General features: G+C 39.2%; 1 protein-coding gene across 5 annotated transcripts in view; it reads right to left on the bottom strand.

Annotated features, from left to right (window-relative positions):
• Positions 1-17609, bottom strand: part of TXNRD1 (thioredoxin reductase 1) — a 67276-nt gene that overhangs the window by 14215 nt on the left and 35452 nt on the right. For all 5 annotated transcript variants that reach the window (XM_021687365.1, XM_021687366.1, XM_021687367.2 and 2 more), the window contains 5 exons: positions 12625-12717; positions 11996-12072; positions 9619-9775; positions 2645-2752; positions 311-406 (listed from right to left, as the gene is read on the bottom strand). In XM_021687365.1, the coding sequence (XP_021543040.1) occupies positions 311-406; positions 2645-2752; positions 9619-9775; positions 11996-12072; positions 12625-12717 (531 nt within the window). The remainder of the gene's footprint in view (positions 1-310; positions 407-2644; positions 2753-9618; positions 9776-11995; positions 12073-12624; positions 12718-17609) is intronic.

The raw sequence follows: 17609 nt of genomic DNA on the forward strand, positions 1-17609 counted from the left end.
TTTCTAGAAGTCACTGACTTCATGGCTTCCCTTTTATGAACATACACAGTTCTCACGTTGTCTCTGTGGTCTGCGCTTGGCAAGGTCGGCGGGCCTACCGGCCACGTGCGGAGCCCTGTGCTGGTGACGCTGAGTGCAGGCCAAGCGGTGTCACCATGACCCTTGCCCTCAGACCGTGTCCACGCGGCTGGGAAGACCAACACGTAAAATACTAAAGGAATGCTATGTCCATCATGTGATCAAAATAGAACTACGTATTAAAAACAAATGAAATTACTGGAAAAAAGGATTCAGTGAGGATTTCACTTACATTGTCTTTGATATTACAGATTACTTTTGCATAACATTTGTTGCTATCTCTTGATGGAATCGTCCACTCCAACGGCCAGAAGTAACTATGGTAAACCTGAGAAGATATACACACAATTTAAGACCCATTATCTTAAGAAGTATGTTTGACAAACACCAGCTGTGGATTAAAAACATTGGAGGCTCTTTGATACTTAGACTTTCATTAAACAATAAAATTCATGGAATAAGTAGGAATTTGGTCAGAAGGTAAATGACCTTAAACTTGTTGTCAGGCCCCTTTGCTATAAGCTCATCCCTTAATTATATCTCAACCTCCGAACAGTAAACCTTAAGTAATAATAACAACAAAAAGCAAGCAAATGAGAGAAAGAAGCCAGGTAATTACTTGCTGTCTTACATCAAGAAAACAAAAGAAAAAAGAAATAAAAAACATAACACTATCTTGCATAGGAATGACAACTTTGGGCAAGAAACAAGTGAAGTGCCAGGAACAATTATAGCAATTATCCAGTTCCTTGCTTGATGCTTCCATAGACATTTCCTCTTTTGGCATTATTCGCCAACAGCAATGAAGAAGAGAAAGGCAGGAGGGAGGGAAGATGAGAGGTGGGAGGACGCAGGTATCTTGACTGATGCTTCGTGAACTTAAGTCTGGGTGACTACAGGGATTTTTTTCCGCCTCCAGCTGCTAGCCTCAATTCAAAACATATATGGTTGGCTACCTTTTAAAAACATACTGATTATGTAACCATTATAATAAAGTGTTCTTTGATGCTGTAATACCCCAAATGCATTACTTTTATAATGAAAAATGCAAATTCTAATAAAATGAAAGCCAAAGCCTGTCAAGAAATATGAGATATATATTAAGAACCTTAAAATGTGGGGCGCCTGGGTGGCTCAATCGTTAAGCATCTGCCTTCGGCTCAGGTCATGATCCCAGCGTCCTGGGATCAAGCCCCACATCGGGCTCCCTGCTCTGCGGGAAGCCTGCTTCTCCCTCTCCCACTCCCCCTGCTTGTGTTCCCTCTCTCGCTGTGCCTCCCTCCGTCAAATAAATAAATAAAATCTTAAAAAAAAAAAAAAAAGAACCTTAAAATGTAAGAATCTTTTGATAGGAATCTATCTTCAGAAAATAACCAGAGAAATACAGTGAATTATGAAGATGTTCAATGTTCTATTTATGATAGTGAAAAACTATAAACAATCTAATAAAAGTATGGCTTAACAAATTATTTTATAGCATCCAAAAATACATAAGTCACTTTTGAAAACACTGTTTTTAGGGTGAAATGCTCATGACCTAACATTAACTGTAAAATAGAACAGAAAATTGCCCATAACTTAATCACACTTAAAAAAAATTAAGACATATGTACCTACAATTATACATACACACATATATATACAATATATAAACACATAAATACTTATAAAGAGACTAGAAGGAAATGTGCCAAAATATTAATAGTAGTGATCTCGTTATAAATTATAATTTCTTTTACATTTTCCTAATTTTTCAAACTTCCTACAATGAGGATATACTATTTTTATAATCAGAAAATGCTACTCATGTGGTACTAACAGACCAAGATATTACATGCTACTGCTAATGCGTATTATAAGAAAAAGATTAAGAGATTTAAAATAGGCTATTCTATCATAAAATTTACTGATTTACAGATCTGGTCTTCTGTAAAGTTTTACTGGAAACTTTCCTCCTCAATGACTTAAAGCAGCAGTCCCTCTAGGTATAGCATTGTATACACACAAACAGTACGTGCCACGTGCCTGTTCCTTGACTGTGGCAGTTACAAGAGGACAGCAGTACAAAAACACCCAACTGTCACTAAGAGAGTGGTCGAAATGTTGTTAAGTTTTAGTTTCCTTCTTTGTATTTTCCATATTTCCAACAATATTGTTTTAATAATAAAAGGAACCAGTAAAAGCGGTTTCAAAAAATAGAAGGAAGTATTACTGGGTCAGCTGACAAGACTGAAAAACGGAAGGTGGATTATATCCAAGTATTCTATCAACATTAAACTTCCTAAAAGTGGTAACTATAACATGGTTACTAAAGAAATACCCTGTTCGCAGGAAACACACCCTGAAGAATTTAGGAGTAAAGGGGCATTTAACTTCCTTTCAAAAGGTGCAGGGAAAAAAATACAGAGAGAGAAAAAAGAGAATATAAAAAGTATAAAACAAATTTATAGGTTAACGAAAGGTCTTTGTACAATTTTTCACCTTTTCTGTATGCTTGAAGTTACTTTTAATTTTGAACAAAAAGCAGCAGTAACTTAACACAGGCATAAAGAATAATATAACTTACCTCAATATTTTCTTCCCCAAACGTCTCCACAGCTTTCTCCTCAGAAAGACCACAGGCACCATATTCCAAAGGAGTAAACACAGTTGTTGGAACATTTTCATAGTCACACTGTTTCAAAATGAAGTAAAGAGTTAAGACAGGAGAAATTATAACTCAAAAAAGGGTATATGTCAAAAAGGTTCAGAATCAGGAGAAAAGCAGACTAATAAATTTCTACCAAAAGTATGGGAAGTCACAACCCCAGGTATAAACCTACTACCCTGAGAACCATTAACTCATGTGACAGTTTTAATAGAGGTTTGAAGTCTGGCAAGATCAGTCATGAATAGATTCATGTGCCTTCTGCATCCATCTACCAACTGATGTTAACAACAAGGACACACTTTTGCTCCCTTTATAAAGCAGCCAAAAACAAGACGAGTGTACCCAATGCTGACAGTCTCATATTGGTGACAGGAATTAATAGACTTCTTTGGAAAACCAGTTAGGTAATACCGATTAAGAGCCATAAAAACATTCTTTACCTCCGGGCCAAGAACCCCACTCTTAAAAATCTGTAATAATTTACTGTACAGAAAAAGCTCCATGCATTAATTGAGCATTGCTGCAGTTCACCTCAACAGTGGTGATATACTGAGTGGCTCTCAAATGCAAATAGGACAGTGGTTCTACAGTACATACACTCATTGTGGTATTATACAGCCACTGAAGTGGAAGGCCACAGAAACAACAACAGTTACCCACGGTATTTCTATTATACAGCCACTGAAGTGGAAGGCCACAGAAACAACAACAGTTACCCACGGTATTTCTATTATACAGCCACTGAAGTAGAAGGCCACAGAAACAACAACAGTTACTCACGGTATTTCTATTATACAGCCACTGAAGTGGAAGGCCACAGAAACAACAACAGTTACCCACGGTATTTCTATTATACAGCCACTGAAGTGGAAGGCCACAGAAACAACAACAGTTACCCACGGTATTTCCCAAGCACATTTTATGATGTTAATAGCAGAGATGACAAAAGGATTCTGAAGTCAAACAAGTTTGTGAAACGCTGGACTAAGTAAATAAACAGGTTTCTCTACTACGGATTTCTCAGTCTTCAGTATACTGATGTGAAGTGTGGAAAAGAGATTATGTAAATGCCAAACCTGTTTGTAAATGCAATTTGGTAAAAACCTACCGACCACATGTGTACACAGAGGGGAGCCTAAGTAACAGTCTGCACTTAAAACATCAGATACTCAATTCCCCTTTAAAACAGTAGGGTAAAATCTTTAAAATGTGTCTCCCTCTAGAAACAATAAATATAATCCTTTTTCTCTAAAAAGAACATGAACCCTTGGAATTCGGAATCAAAAGCACAGGCAGACATCCCCGGACGGCCGTCATGGTGTTATCAGGGACCAGAATTACTGTTCTGCTTTCAACAACGAGAAAACAAGACAAAGAGCAGGCAACACTTTCAGATGCTGGACAACAGGCAGCGCAGGACTGTGATCCAGGCCTGACAGAAAGGCAACAAATGAGGCGAGTCCAGTGATTTCTTGTTTACCGTCCAGAGCACTATCTAGGGACTGGGTGCAAGAGGAGGGAACTCAGAGCCCAGCAGTCTCTGAGTCACGGAGATAGAGACCACAGTTCAGGGGAATCAGGGTGGCTCGGAGCTGCGGGGCAGAGCCCCAGAGGGCAGAGCTGCACGAAAGAACTCTTGAAATCTGCAGAGATTTGGGCTGAGAACTGATCTGTCCATGTGTCACAAGAGGTACTCCAGGGTAAGGAAAGAACCACTGGAAAGCAGAGAAAGCAGGAGGCCCCAAGTGACCAGAGCTCTTACAGGACTGGAAATAGCTCCTGTTCCCTCAAGCCAGAGTAGAAAGAATTCATAAAGTAAGGGGAACGGGGAGAGTCCTCCAAAAGGCAGCCCTAGATGAAAGGTGGCTATTGACAGACCCTAAAAAAGCACAAAAGCAAGTTTTACAAAAGGATAAAACTAGTTCCACATACTTAATGGGCGGCCAGCACAAAATCCAACACTGTATAAAGAATTCAACAAAACCCAGCACCCAACAATGTAAAATGTCAAATGTCCACATTCATCCAAAATAACAAGACATGCAAAGGAGCAGGAACACGTGAGCCAAAACCAAGAGAAAAATCAATTAACAGACACAGACACGGAAGACGAGATGATGGAATTATCAGAGGACATTCAATGAGCTATTATAAATATATTGTGTATATTCAAGCAAATAGAGAAAAACGTGAACCCACTGAGGAGAGAAAAGGAAAAGATTTGAAATAAATAAAACTCATAGAGATGAAAAAAACTATTTGAAGTGCAAACTACACAATATGGAATTAATAGCCTTAGTGCTGAAGATCAGCAAACTTGAAGACATCACGACAGATTCTCGAAAAAAAACACAGCACAGAAACGGGGGAAAGAACATGAAAAGAGCATCGGAAGACTCATGGGATAATACTGAGCAAACCAATATTCATCCATTGGAGGCTGAGCGGAAAAAAAAAAGGAAGAGGGAAGACAGAAAAAACAAATGAATGGCTGAAAATTTTCCAAATCTGATGAAGAGGATAAACATAAATCCAAGAATCTTGACAAACCCTGAGTAGAATAATTATAAGGAAAAGCATGCCAAGACATGCAATAATTTTGTAGTAATTGCTAAAACACAAAGATAAAAATGATAGCATACTTGTGTTCAGAATCCATGCAACCAAAAGATAACAGACAAATCATTAAATATTTAAGGAAACACAGTAAATCTAGAACTCTATATTCAGCAAAAAATATCTTCCAAAAAATGGAGGCAAAATAAACAAACAACAACAAAGAGTAGAAAAGGAATTCACCAGGAGCAGACATGCACTAAGTAACTGTTAAAGGAAATTCTTCAGGCAGGAAATGGTGTACCAGATGGAAACCTGGATCCATATAAAAGAAAAGCTTGTCCTGGGCTCGAAACTGCAGGTTCCAATGGACTTAAATGGACTGTTGTGGCCTAGCCTGGAAAATGTAATCCTTGCCTCTAACACTTCCATTTGGAGAATACACTTCGCAGTTTTCACATCAACTTAATGAACTTTTAGAACACAACCTGTTCTGAAGTTGAAGATATGTGTACTGTGGCTTCTCTATGGTTTTCACATAAAATATTTTATATATTTATTTTTTATTTTTTAAGTAGGCTTCACACCCAACACAGGGCTTGAACTCACAACTCTGAGATCAAGAGTTGCATGGTCTACCGACTGAGCCAGCCAAGCACCCCTAAAATATTTTATAAAACTGAGTTAACAAATAAAGTACCACTTTAATAATAAAGATGCCAATGTTTACTCTTTGTAAAAACAAAGTATTTCAAGTGTTTGAGAGCAATTCTAAAAAGATCCAAGAGACAACAACTGGTCATTCTGCTGACACGTCCGTCATACTGTGCTTTAAACTGGTATGTGTGTCTTCTCATGTGGCTTTTTTTTTCTTTTTAAAGCTTTTATTTATTTATTTGACAGAGAGAGAGACAGCGAGAGAGAGAACACAAGCAGGGGAAGTGGGAGAGGGAGAAGCAGGCTTCCCGCCGAGCAGGGAGCCCAATGCGGGGCTCGATCCCAGGACCCCGGGATCATGACCTGAGCCGAAGGCAGACGCCTAACAACTGAGCCACCCAGGCGCCCCCTCATGTGGCTTTTTAAACAAAGGGCTTAGTGGAATGACCATCATCTACAGGCCACCCAGGCGCCCCCTCATGTGGCTTTTTAAACAAAGGGCTTAGTGGAATAACCATCATCTACAGGCTGACTCAGCTTTACAGTCTGTTCTAGATCAGTTTTTGAAATGATAAAAACATTTTTTCCCCTCCCTTCATTTGTGTTTCCAAAAGAATGAATATTTAGTTTATTTAATGGCAAATATTTTTAAGTTTCAAAAGTTTATTATTAAATGTTTAAAAGGTTCATTTAAATTTTCCCAATGTATTTTCCACTTCATTTTATTTAGGAAAGTTATGTGTTATAGAGATGTTTGCAAATTGGTGGATTCTTTAAGTGTTGAGATACCTTTCCTATTCCATCCCCTATTCTTCTATAATCTATACTTCCCAAATCTTTCTTAGGCAATAAATCGTCATGATTAAGACAGCAGTATCTAAGATCAGAACTGGACTTCATTTATGCCTCGGCTGCCTCCCAGCCTTGTGACCTCGCAGTTACCTAATTTCCCTGTACTATGTCATCAACCTCCAGAGCTGCCCCGAGGCTGAATGAGTTAAGGCTTACAAAGCACTTAGCACAGTGCCAAGCATGTCGCAAGAACTCACATGTAGCGCTTTGTCTCCCATTCCTCCCAATGCTCTGGGGTAAAGCAGTGAGGAATAGACAGCAATTTTGGAGGAAGGCACTAACACCCAGGATTCAATCTGGGCTCTCTTAAAATCCCATCACGGATTTAACTCAGCCAGGTGTTGATGTTAAGCTGAACTTTTCAACAGAAAAGAGATCTTTTCTGGGAGCTGCTCCTTTAGAAGGAGGGCAGACATGGATTCTCACACCTTCTCAGATATATGGTAACATTCTCATTAACACACGTTGGGCTAATTAAAGAGATTATGCAGTTGCTTTAAAAAAAAAAAAAAAAGAAGTGTTTGATTTCCCCAAATACATTTAACCTAGATATCTACTGGCATTTCGACTTGACTTTATTTACTATATTAAAGGATGGATAGACCAGTGAGATTTCAAACTCAGAGATCTGAGCAGCACCTGTTTATATTTTCCTGTTCAGGAAAGCATTTGTCTTATTATTAGAGTTGGACTAAAAATAAGGGGAAAAAACAAAACAGAACAACAGAAAAAGAGTCCTTTAATTGCAACTTACATTAAATTCTGATGTTGATAAAGCTTAAGGCACTTTAAGAAAAAATTTGCTCTACCTGGCAGAGAACAGAATACAGTACCATGCCCACACATGGAAGGCCATGTATGTCCAAAGTAGGTGCAAAGATTCATTAAAGGTTTTTAAGAATTTTGTGCTACTTAATTCCAACTTAATTTAGGAGCAAATATTTGCATGTGCCTCCTTTGGTTATTTATGGCATATAAAAATATCTCCATTTTACTGAAACACAAAGATATAAGGTCAAGAACAAATTCAATACATCTCAGGCTGTATTTCTAAATACCCCTTTCTTGGTTTACCAGATACTCAAAAATTGCAACAATGAATACAAGACATAACTCATTCAAAGAAGTGGTTAAATCTATCCCAAATTGTAGTAATAACCAGCTGCTATGCCCTGGATGATCAATCTGGAATTTAAAACCCTTTTTAATTTTTAGCCTCAATCCTGTTAATTTCAAAATAGAAGATCTTGCTATGCCACCATCCAAACTAACCCCAGGGACGTTTGAAATGCCGGTTACAAATTTTACTAGCTGCATTCTTCGAGGTTTCCACTACTGTAACCAACCTAGATCAACCCATGGTGATTAAGGTGTAAGGAAAACGGGCAGAGACTAAGTGCTTTACAATCAGTGTTCCTGGAATCCTTTCCAATAATTAATTAGGGAGGAAATGTTGATAATGGGGAAGGCTATGCATGTGTTAGGGCAGGGAATAACACAGGGGAAATCTTGGTACCTTCCTCTCAGTTTTGCTGTGAACCTGTAAATGCTCTAAAAACTCATCTTAGGGGCGCCTGGGTGGCTCATTTGTTAAGCATCTGCCTTCGGCTCAGGTCATGATCCTAGGGTCCTGGGATCGAGCCCCGCATTGGGCTTCCCTGCTCAGTGGGAAGCCTGCTTCTCCCTCTCCCACTCCCCCTGCTTGTGTTCCCTCTCTCGCTCTCTCTCTCTCTGTCAAAGAAATGAATAAAATCTTAAAAAAAAAAAAAACAACTCATCTTAAAAAATGAGAGTCTATTTATTCTTGCCATCTAGTCCCATGAAACATACCTAAGAGTTTCAATTTCCCATACTGACTTTAAAAAAATCACTTTAGAACATTAATATAACACATTAAACATTCCAAGAGCGGAAGACATATTTTTAAAAATGACAGGGTAATAAAGCCTGAATATTGGTTTTAACAGCTTTGCAAACTGACATTATTAACCAGATCCCCAAATCCTTTTATAGCCTAGATAGGTGCCATAAAAGGCTTTAGAAAATTATACTTAAATTGGTAATAATGAAATTAATGTAAAATGCAACTATTATGCATATATGGAACATAACAGTGCTGAAACTTGATTAATCAAGCTCATTTTATTCCCAGTGTGATTCCAAGAATGACAATTTTCTTTTTTTTAAATTTTTTTTAAAGATTTTTATTTATTTATTTGTCAGAGAGATTTTTATTTATTTATTTGTCAGAGAGAGAGCACAAGCAGGGGGAGCAGCAGAGGGAGAGGGAGAAGCAGACTCCCCGCTGAGCAGGGAGCCCGATGTGGGGCTCGATCCCAGGACCCTGGGATCATGACCTGAGCCGAAGGCAGACGCCCAACGACTGAGCCACCCAGGCGTCCCAAGAATGACAATTTTCTTAATAAAGTCATAAAAGTACAGCAGTCTTAACAATATCTTGTTTGGGATACAGTTAATAAAGCACATCTAGGATGCCATCAGCAAGATAGCTAAATTATTCAAGACCCTGAAAACTTCACAGCTACCCCTGACTAGGGAACTGGCAGTGTTATTGAAAACAGTATCAATAGTGGGGCGCCTGGGTGGCTCAGTCGGTTAAGTGTCCAACTCTTGGTTTCGGCTCAGGTCGTGATCTCATAGGTCATGGGATCAAGTCCTGTGTAGGGCTCCATGCTCAATACAGAGTCTGCTTGAGATTCTTTCTCTCCCTTTGCCCCTCCCCCACTCATGCACGCTCTCTCTCAAATAAATAAATAAACAAAACAAAAAAACCCAGCATCAGTAAGTGTCATCCACAAACTCACCTTCACATTGGAGCCAGCATAAAGCCTCTGAGCCAGCAATCTTCCTGCCTGGATTGCTACTGGGGTGAGCTCCAGCTTCCCCTCTAATACATCGCCAATGGCATAGATGTAAGGCACATTGGTCTGCTCTTCATCTGTGACAGGTATTTTTCCAGTCCTGAAAATTCATTCAGTTAAAATCATCAATTACCACTATTAAGTAGAACAAAATCTCCTTTCTCCCAAAGAAGCCCAAAATCGTGGGGCGCCTGGGTGGCTCAGTCGTTAGGCATCTGCCTTCAGCTCAGGTCATGGTCCCAGGGTCCTGGGATCGAGCCCCGCATCGGGCTCCCTGCTCCGTGGAAAGCCTGCTTCTCCTTCTCCCACTCCCCCTGCTTGTGTTCCCTCTCTCGCTATGTCTGTCAAATAAATAAATAAATAAATAAAATCTTTAAAAAAAAGAAGCCCAAAATTGTGATTCTAGCTAAGGGCAACGTTCTAATGTGTTAACTTAAAAATATATATACACACATGGGCGCCTAGGTGGCTCAGTCAGTTAAGCATCCGACTCTTGATTTCGGCTCAGGTCATGATCTCAGGGTCATGAGATCAAGCCCTGCATCAGGCTCCACGCTGAGCATGGAGGCTGCTTAAGATTCTCTCTCTCCCTCTGCCTCTCCCACCACACCCCCCATGCACTCTCTAAAAAAATTAAATACATACAAACATAAAATAAAATATAATAAAATAAAAATTTTAAAAACATACGTAAAAAGCTTAGAGACAATTCTGGAATAAGAAAACTGTAAGAAACTTTGGAGGAAAACTACAACAGTGGGTAAGAATATGCAGATTCTAGGGGCGCCTGGATGGCTCGGTAGAGGAGCATGCAACTCTTGATCTTGGGGTTGTGTGAGCCCCACGCTGGGTGTAGAGATTACTTAAATAAATAAAACTTAAAAAAAAAAAAAAAAGAGGGCGCCTGGGTGGCTCAGTTGGTTAAGCGACTGCCTTTGGCACAGGTCATGATACTGGAGTACCAGGAGTCCCTCATCGGGCTCCCTGCTCAGCAGGGAGTCTGCTTCTCCCTCTCCCGCTCCCCCCCTCTTGTGCTCTTTCTCTCTCTCACTCTCTCTCTCAAATAAATAAATAAAATCTTTAAAAAAAAAAAAAAGAACATGCAGATTCTAAACTATAATAACCAGGTCTGTTTGTTATCACCTCTATGATGTTGGGAGGGCTATTTAATATCACTAAGCTTCATTTTCCCACCTATAAATGGGAACCATAATAATGGGAATACTGGTAATAAAAAAAAGGATACCATCTTCTACCTTAAGGGAATGTGAGGATTCAATGAAAATGTGTACAAAATATTTAGCACAAAAGTCCGTGGCTCACAGTAAGTGCACAGCAAGTGTTAGCTGTTAACATTACACAAAATCTAAGCTTTGGACCCACTGGAAACAGGCTAGCAGGTTTATTAAGTTGATGGAACATTTGGTCTGCTAAATCTTATTGGTGACCTCCTCAACAACTCTGTCTCTTCATCCCAGTAAAAAAATGAATTTTCAAAAATCCTCACAGGGGCGCCTGGGTGGCTCAGTTGGTTAAGCGACTGCTTTCGGCTCAGGTCATGATCCTGGAGTCCCGGGATCGAGTCCCGCATCGGGCTCCCTGCTCGGCAGGGAGTCTGCTTCTCCCTCTGACCCTCCTCCCTCTCATGCTCTCTGTCTCTCATTCTCTCTCTCAAATAAATAAATAAAATCTTTAAAAAAAAAAAAAAATCCTCACAATCAGATTAGGAAGTTTCTTCTCCAAAATACAGGTTATTCCTAAAAGGGGAAAAGAAACCTGTATTTTTAGTTTCCCAGACATTTGGCATACACAGCACTTGTTTTTACTGGGCCTTAAGAAAGGTGATATTGGGAAATAGCCCCAGGCAGGAGATAAGCAGCTACCACCCATCTTAGTTATCTCATGTGGTGCTACAGTCCAGAGGATGTGAAGAACTTTTAACCCCGAAAAAAGAAGTTGTCGATACTTGCAGCTCTCACTAGAAATACAGTGACCACTCTTCATCCTAAAACTTGGTAGCTCTAAACATGGTTCAAATCTACATATTTAATGAAGCTCAAAGCACACACCTGCAATTAGCTATGGGGTTAGATTCTTTTTCTGGACACTATACCTTAAAGAAATAAAATGCAAGCTGCTCTATCTTCCATTTAGATTTTGAAAAGGGAAAAAAACCAGGAAATACTAATGTGAGTGGCACTGAGAGTTTTCTCCAACTATAATAAAAACTAACTCTAAAAATCTAAAACTCCACTATTAATCAGTATTACAAATAACTGAAATAGTACTCGATAAGATATAATAAAATTTTTTCTCTTACTTTTCATTTATCTTTACCCCCACGGTTTCTAAGCCAATTTTTCTTGTGCAAGCATCTCTTCCTATTGCCAGCAATACCTGAAAAATTATTAATATATCAGTGACTGTTATCAAAAAGCCTGCACAAAAGTTACTTAATAATTAAGCCAATCTGATTTCATTTTCCAGACCTGGAAAGAAATATTTCATTAAGAAAATAATGCAAGAGTTTAAACAAATTATTTTAAAAATATATCCACTGAACAGGATATAGCAGAAATCCTTATCCATTTATTAAGAAAAAGAAAGTTAACAATTCCTTTATAAATCTAGCCAAGTTTAGGGACAAAGACAGCATAGCCTATGACTGAATTATTTTTTTTTTAAGTAGTGAGCTAGGGAGATTAAAATTTTGAAAGAGAAGTTCTAGGTCTTTTAAAAACTTGGATACCATTTTTAGCTATTTGACAAATGGTATTTTTAAGTTACATATAAAACAAATTATAATATCACAGTAATAAAGATGTCTTAAAATGGGAATATAATCAAGGGTTTTGGAAGCAGAAAACTGCCGTTATATGTACACAGCAAATATCCGATAAGCACATTATTTGCTTTCTAATGAAGCAATGACTTGGGTTCACTCCTTACCGTATTATACTCTCCTTCAATGATTTCATCACAACTGGTGGACTTAGCTATCACCCTGAGTCGGCCTGGTGTCCCTGCTTCAATTTGTTCAACCTGTAAAAGTAATAAAGTTTTACTCCACAATAAGAACATGTACTAACCTCCTTCTATCAGGTTAATGCAAAGTTAAACACAAAATCTGGCTGGAAAGGTCTTTCATGTCCCATCTCCTTCACCTTAACATCATTAGGACAGTAAGATTTTTTTATTTTACCCCCTTCTTTCTTGTTGCTTAATGTTTGCTGGAGGGGCTTTCTTTCAAATAATTCCCAAACAGAATAAAATTCAAAGAGAAAAGTGGAAGAGGACTACAATCACTAAACTCCAATTAAAGACTTGCTGCTTTTCCCAGGCTCCTATATATATTGCAACTCACCCAGAACCATGAATCCCCTGGAGAGCCACTACTGCTCAAATTCAGAGATTCTCTTCCAACTACACATGTGCAGCTTGGTCAACAAAGAACAGACACTGGAGTAAATCAAACATGATATAGGTAACAGCTAGAGCGCCCTAAATAGTATAGTGAGCAAGGAGGTAGGTTTATCATAAGTAGGGGTGGTCTTCACTTCGGGGATGTAAGGAGGAAGGAGCCAACCCTGGAGCTGTGCTGTGCCAGATGGGATCAAACACACTAACCCACTACTCCGAGATGCCAACCATGACCTCCAAACTAGGTAGCGACGGATGAAAAATGTCATCCCCTGGAGGCTTCTGCAGGTCTGTAGTTCACCTTTGTCTCTGAATGACAGCAAATCATGGGTTTCTATAAAATATTTACTCAAAGAAACTCAAAATCACCTGCAATTTCTACTCTACCTTGTAGATACAACCATTCTGTATGGGAAGACTGCCAAGGATCATTTTACTTTCACCATCAATACGATAATAAAGATTTCCTTCTCAAATTCCCTACCTTTTTATATAGTTAAGCCCATTTAAACATACTGAAAATGTCTTTCCTATTTAAGTTTAATGTTCTAACCTCTGGAGAAGAGCTGCATTAGTCAGATTAGCTGCATTAGCTCAGATTTGCCTAAAAATGATAAAGGCCTCATCACACCTCTAGTTCCTTCCTGTCTCACTCACTTTTGTATTCCAGTTAGGCTTTTCCTGTATCTAAAACAATTTCTGCATTTAGAACAATTTTATTCCCCGCAATCTCTCTGCACATCACACTGCTCTGTCCCAAACGTGTTCTCTCCTTCCTCCCTGCAGAAGGCCACTTCTACTAGGTCACTGGCTAATGCAACACAGCTTCACCAATGCCCATGGGGGTCAGAGAGAGACCCTGGGAACCCAAGTAAAATGTCAGGTGCAAAGATACATTTATTTCACTAGGGGACAGTCCACGAGATTCTCAAAGTTGCCCACAACTCTCCAAATATTAAGACATTATAAAGGAATGGTCAATTAATCTCCAACAAAGGAGGCAAGAATATGCAATGGAAAAGACAGTCTCTTCAATAAATGGTGTTGGGAAAACTGGACAGCTACATGCAAAAAAAAAAAAAAAAAGTGGCCCACTTGCTGACACAATACACAAAAATAAACTCAAAATGGACTAAGGACCTAAATGTGAGACCTGAAACCATAAAAATCCAAGAAGAGAACACAGGCACTAACTTCTCTGACATCGGCCCTAACAACATTTTTCTAGATACGTCTCCTGAGGCAAGGGAAAAAAAAGCAAAAATGAACTATTGGGACTACATCAAAATAAAAAGCTCTTGCACAATGAAGGAAACAATCAACAAAACTAAAAGACAACCTACTGAATGGGAGAAGATATCTACAAATGACGTATCTGATAAAGGGTTAGTATCCAAAATATATAAAGAATTTCTTAAAAAAAAAAGAAGAATTTATACAACTCAACACCAAAAAAACAAATAATCCAACTAAAAAATGGGCAGAAGTAGGGCACCTGAGTAGCTCAGTCAGTTAAGCGTCTTGACTCTTGATCTCAGACCAGGTCTTGATCTCAGAGTCATGAATTCAAGCCCCGTGGAGCCTACTTAAAAAAAAAAAAAAAGGGCAGAAGACATGAAAAGACATTTCTCCAAAGAAGGCATCCAGATGGCCAACAGGCACATGAAAAGATGATCAACAACACTCATCATCAGGGAAATGCAAACCAAAACCACACACCATGAGAAGAGAATGCCTGGGTGGCTTAGTCAATTAAGCATCTGCCTTCAGCTCAGGTCATGATCCCAGTGTCCTAGGATCCAGCCCCATTATCAGGCTCCCTACTCCACGGGGAGTCTGCTTCTCCCGCCCCCTCTGCCCCCCAACCCCCACTCTTGCTCTCTCTCAAATAAACACATAATATCTTAAAAAAAAAAACCCACTACATCAACATGGATGGGACTGGAGGAGATTATGCTAAGTGAAATAAGTCAAGCAGAGAAAGTCAATTATCATATGGTTTCACTTATTTGTGGAACATAAGGAATAACACGGAGGACATTAGGAGAAGGAAGGGAAAAACGGGGGGGGGGGAATTGGAGGGAGAGATGAACCATGAGAGACTATGGACCTGAGAAACAAACAGGGTTTTAGAGGGGAGGGGGGAGGGGGGGTTGGTTAGCCCGGTGATGGTTATTAAGGAGGGCACGTACTGCATGGAGCACTGGGTGTTATATGAAAATAATGGATCGTGGATCACTACATCAAAAACTAATGATGTGGGGCGCTTGGGTGGCTCAGTCATTAAGCGTCTGCCTTCGGCTCAGGTCATGATCCCGGAGTCCGGGGATCGAGCCCCGCATCGGGCTCCCTGCTCAGCGAGAAGCCTGCTTCTCCTTCTCCCACTCTCCCTGCTTGTGTTCCCTCTCTCACTGTATCTCTGTCAAATAAATAAAATCTTTAAAAAAAAAAAAAACAAACTAATGATGTATTGTATGGTGACTAATATAACATGATAAAATAAAAAAAAAAAACCCACAATGAGATATTACTTCACACCTCTCAGAAGAGCTAAAATCAAAAACACAAGAAACAACAAATGTTGGTGAGGATGTGGAGAAATAGGAACCCTCGTGCACTGTTGGTGGAAACGAAAGCTGGTGCAGCCACTGTGGAAGACAATATGGAGGTTCCTTAAAAAATTAAAAATAGAGGGGTGCCTGGATGACTCGGACAGTCTGCCTCTTGGTTTCGGCTCAGGTCATGATCTCAGGGTCCCAGGATTGAGCCCCTTGATGGGCTCTGCACTCTTCGCAAGTCTGCTTATCCCTCTCCCTCCTCTCTGCCCCCCCCCCCACTCCCCACTCATGTGTACACACTCTCTCTCTAGAATAAATAAAATCTTTTTTAAAAAAATTAAAACTAGAACTACCCTATGATCCAGTAATTGCACTACCAGGTATTTACCCAAAGAATATGAAAACATTAATTTGAAAGGATACATGCACCCCTATGTTTATTGCAGCATTATCTACAATAGCCAAATTATGTAAGAAGGTCAAGTGTCCATCAGTAGATTAATAAAGATGTGATTTATACAAACAATGGAATATTACTCAGCCACAAAAAAGAATGAAATCTTGTCATCTGCAACAACATGGATGGAGCTAGAGAATAAAACACTACGCAAAATAAGTCAAAGAAAGACAAAGAACGTAAGGTTTCACTCATGTGGAATTTAAGAAACAAAACAAACGAATAAAAGAAAAAAGAGAGACAAACCAAACCAACAGACTCTTAACTATAGAGAAGAAATAGATGGTTCAGAGGGCAGGTGAGTGGGGGGATGGGTAAAATAGGTGATGGGGATTAAGGAGGGCACTTATCATGATGAGCACTGGGTGACGCATAGAACTGCCGAATCACTATATTGCACACCTGAAACTAATATAACACTCCATTTTAACTACACTGGAATTTAAAAAAAGACATTATAGGAAGAGGTTACTCTTCCATCAGAACAATGTGTACATCCAGCTGTTGTTTTCTAATCATGGTCCTAGTACAAACATAGCATATCTACCTCCACTCCCTAAAAAACAACTCCAGTAATCAAGTACTGATTACTTCCAGGACATCTGCTACTTAATCCTCACTACAATATTCGGAGATAGGTTCATTTAAGATTTACTCTGTGCCAGGGTCTGTTCTAAATACTTTCTAAGTGTCAGCTAATGCAATCTTCACAAGAACTCTGAGACGGGTGCTATTATCATCCTGATTTTACAGAAGAAACTGAAGCTCAGAGAGGTTAAGTAATTCCTCCAAAGTCATATAGTGAGAAAATGTCAGAACAGTATTGAAAGCAAGTCATGATCATCCCAATGCTCAAACTCTACCCATCTACATTAAGAGATCCCTAACATGGTCCTACAAAGAACCTAAGTTAAGCCACTGAACAAACTTGACAGCTAAAATTCCTTAACTTTGGGGCACCTGAGTGGCTCAGTTGGTTGGGCGACTGACTTTGGCTCAGGTCATGATCCTGGAGTCCCGGGATCGAGTCCCGCATCGGGCTCCCTGCTCAGCAGGGAGTCTGCTTCTCCCTCTGACCCTCCCCCTCTCATGTGCTCTCTCTCTCTCAAATAAATAAATAAAATCTTTACAAAAAAAATAAAATAAAATTCCTTAACTTTGTGTTAACACAACAGTCTCATCCTTACCTGCTCTAAAGGAAACTTATCTATTAGTCTGAGATACAAGAAGTGACTGATTTTGTCACTTTTATATATCAAAATATCTGTATAAATTGGCATATTTTTTGATCTTTTCAAAAGAAGATTAAAGAATGAAAAAAGGCCAGCCCATATAACAAAATTAGATAATCGTTCTCAGAGAAGCCAGAATAATACAGTGCATCTGTTGACTACACAGTATACCAAGGGCAAATGTCTTATGAAAAAAAATTTAAAAACCAGCCCAATCTTGAACTCTTATTAAATCACTGGTGTGTACGGCGAACAAAGGATAATAGA

This window comes from Neomonachus schauinslandi, chromosome 5 (assembly GCF_002201575.2).
Source record: "Neomonachus schauinslandi chromosome 5, ASM220157v2, whole genome shotgun sequence".
NCBI classification, from domain to species: domain Eukaryota; kingdom Metazoa; phylum Chordata; class Mammalia; order Carnivora; family Phocidae; genus Neomonachus; species Neomonachus schauinslandi.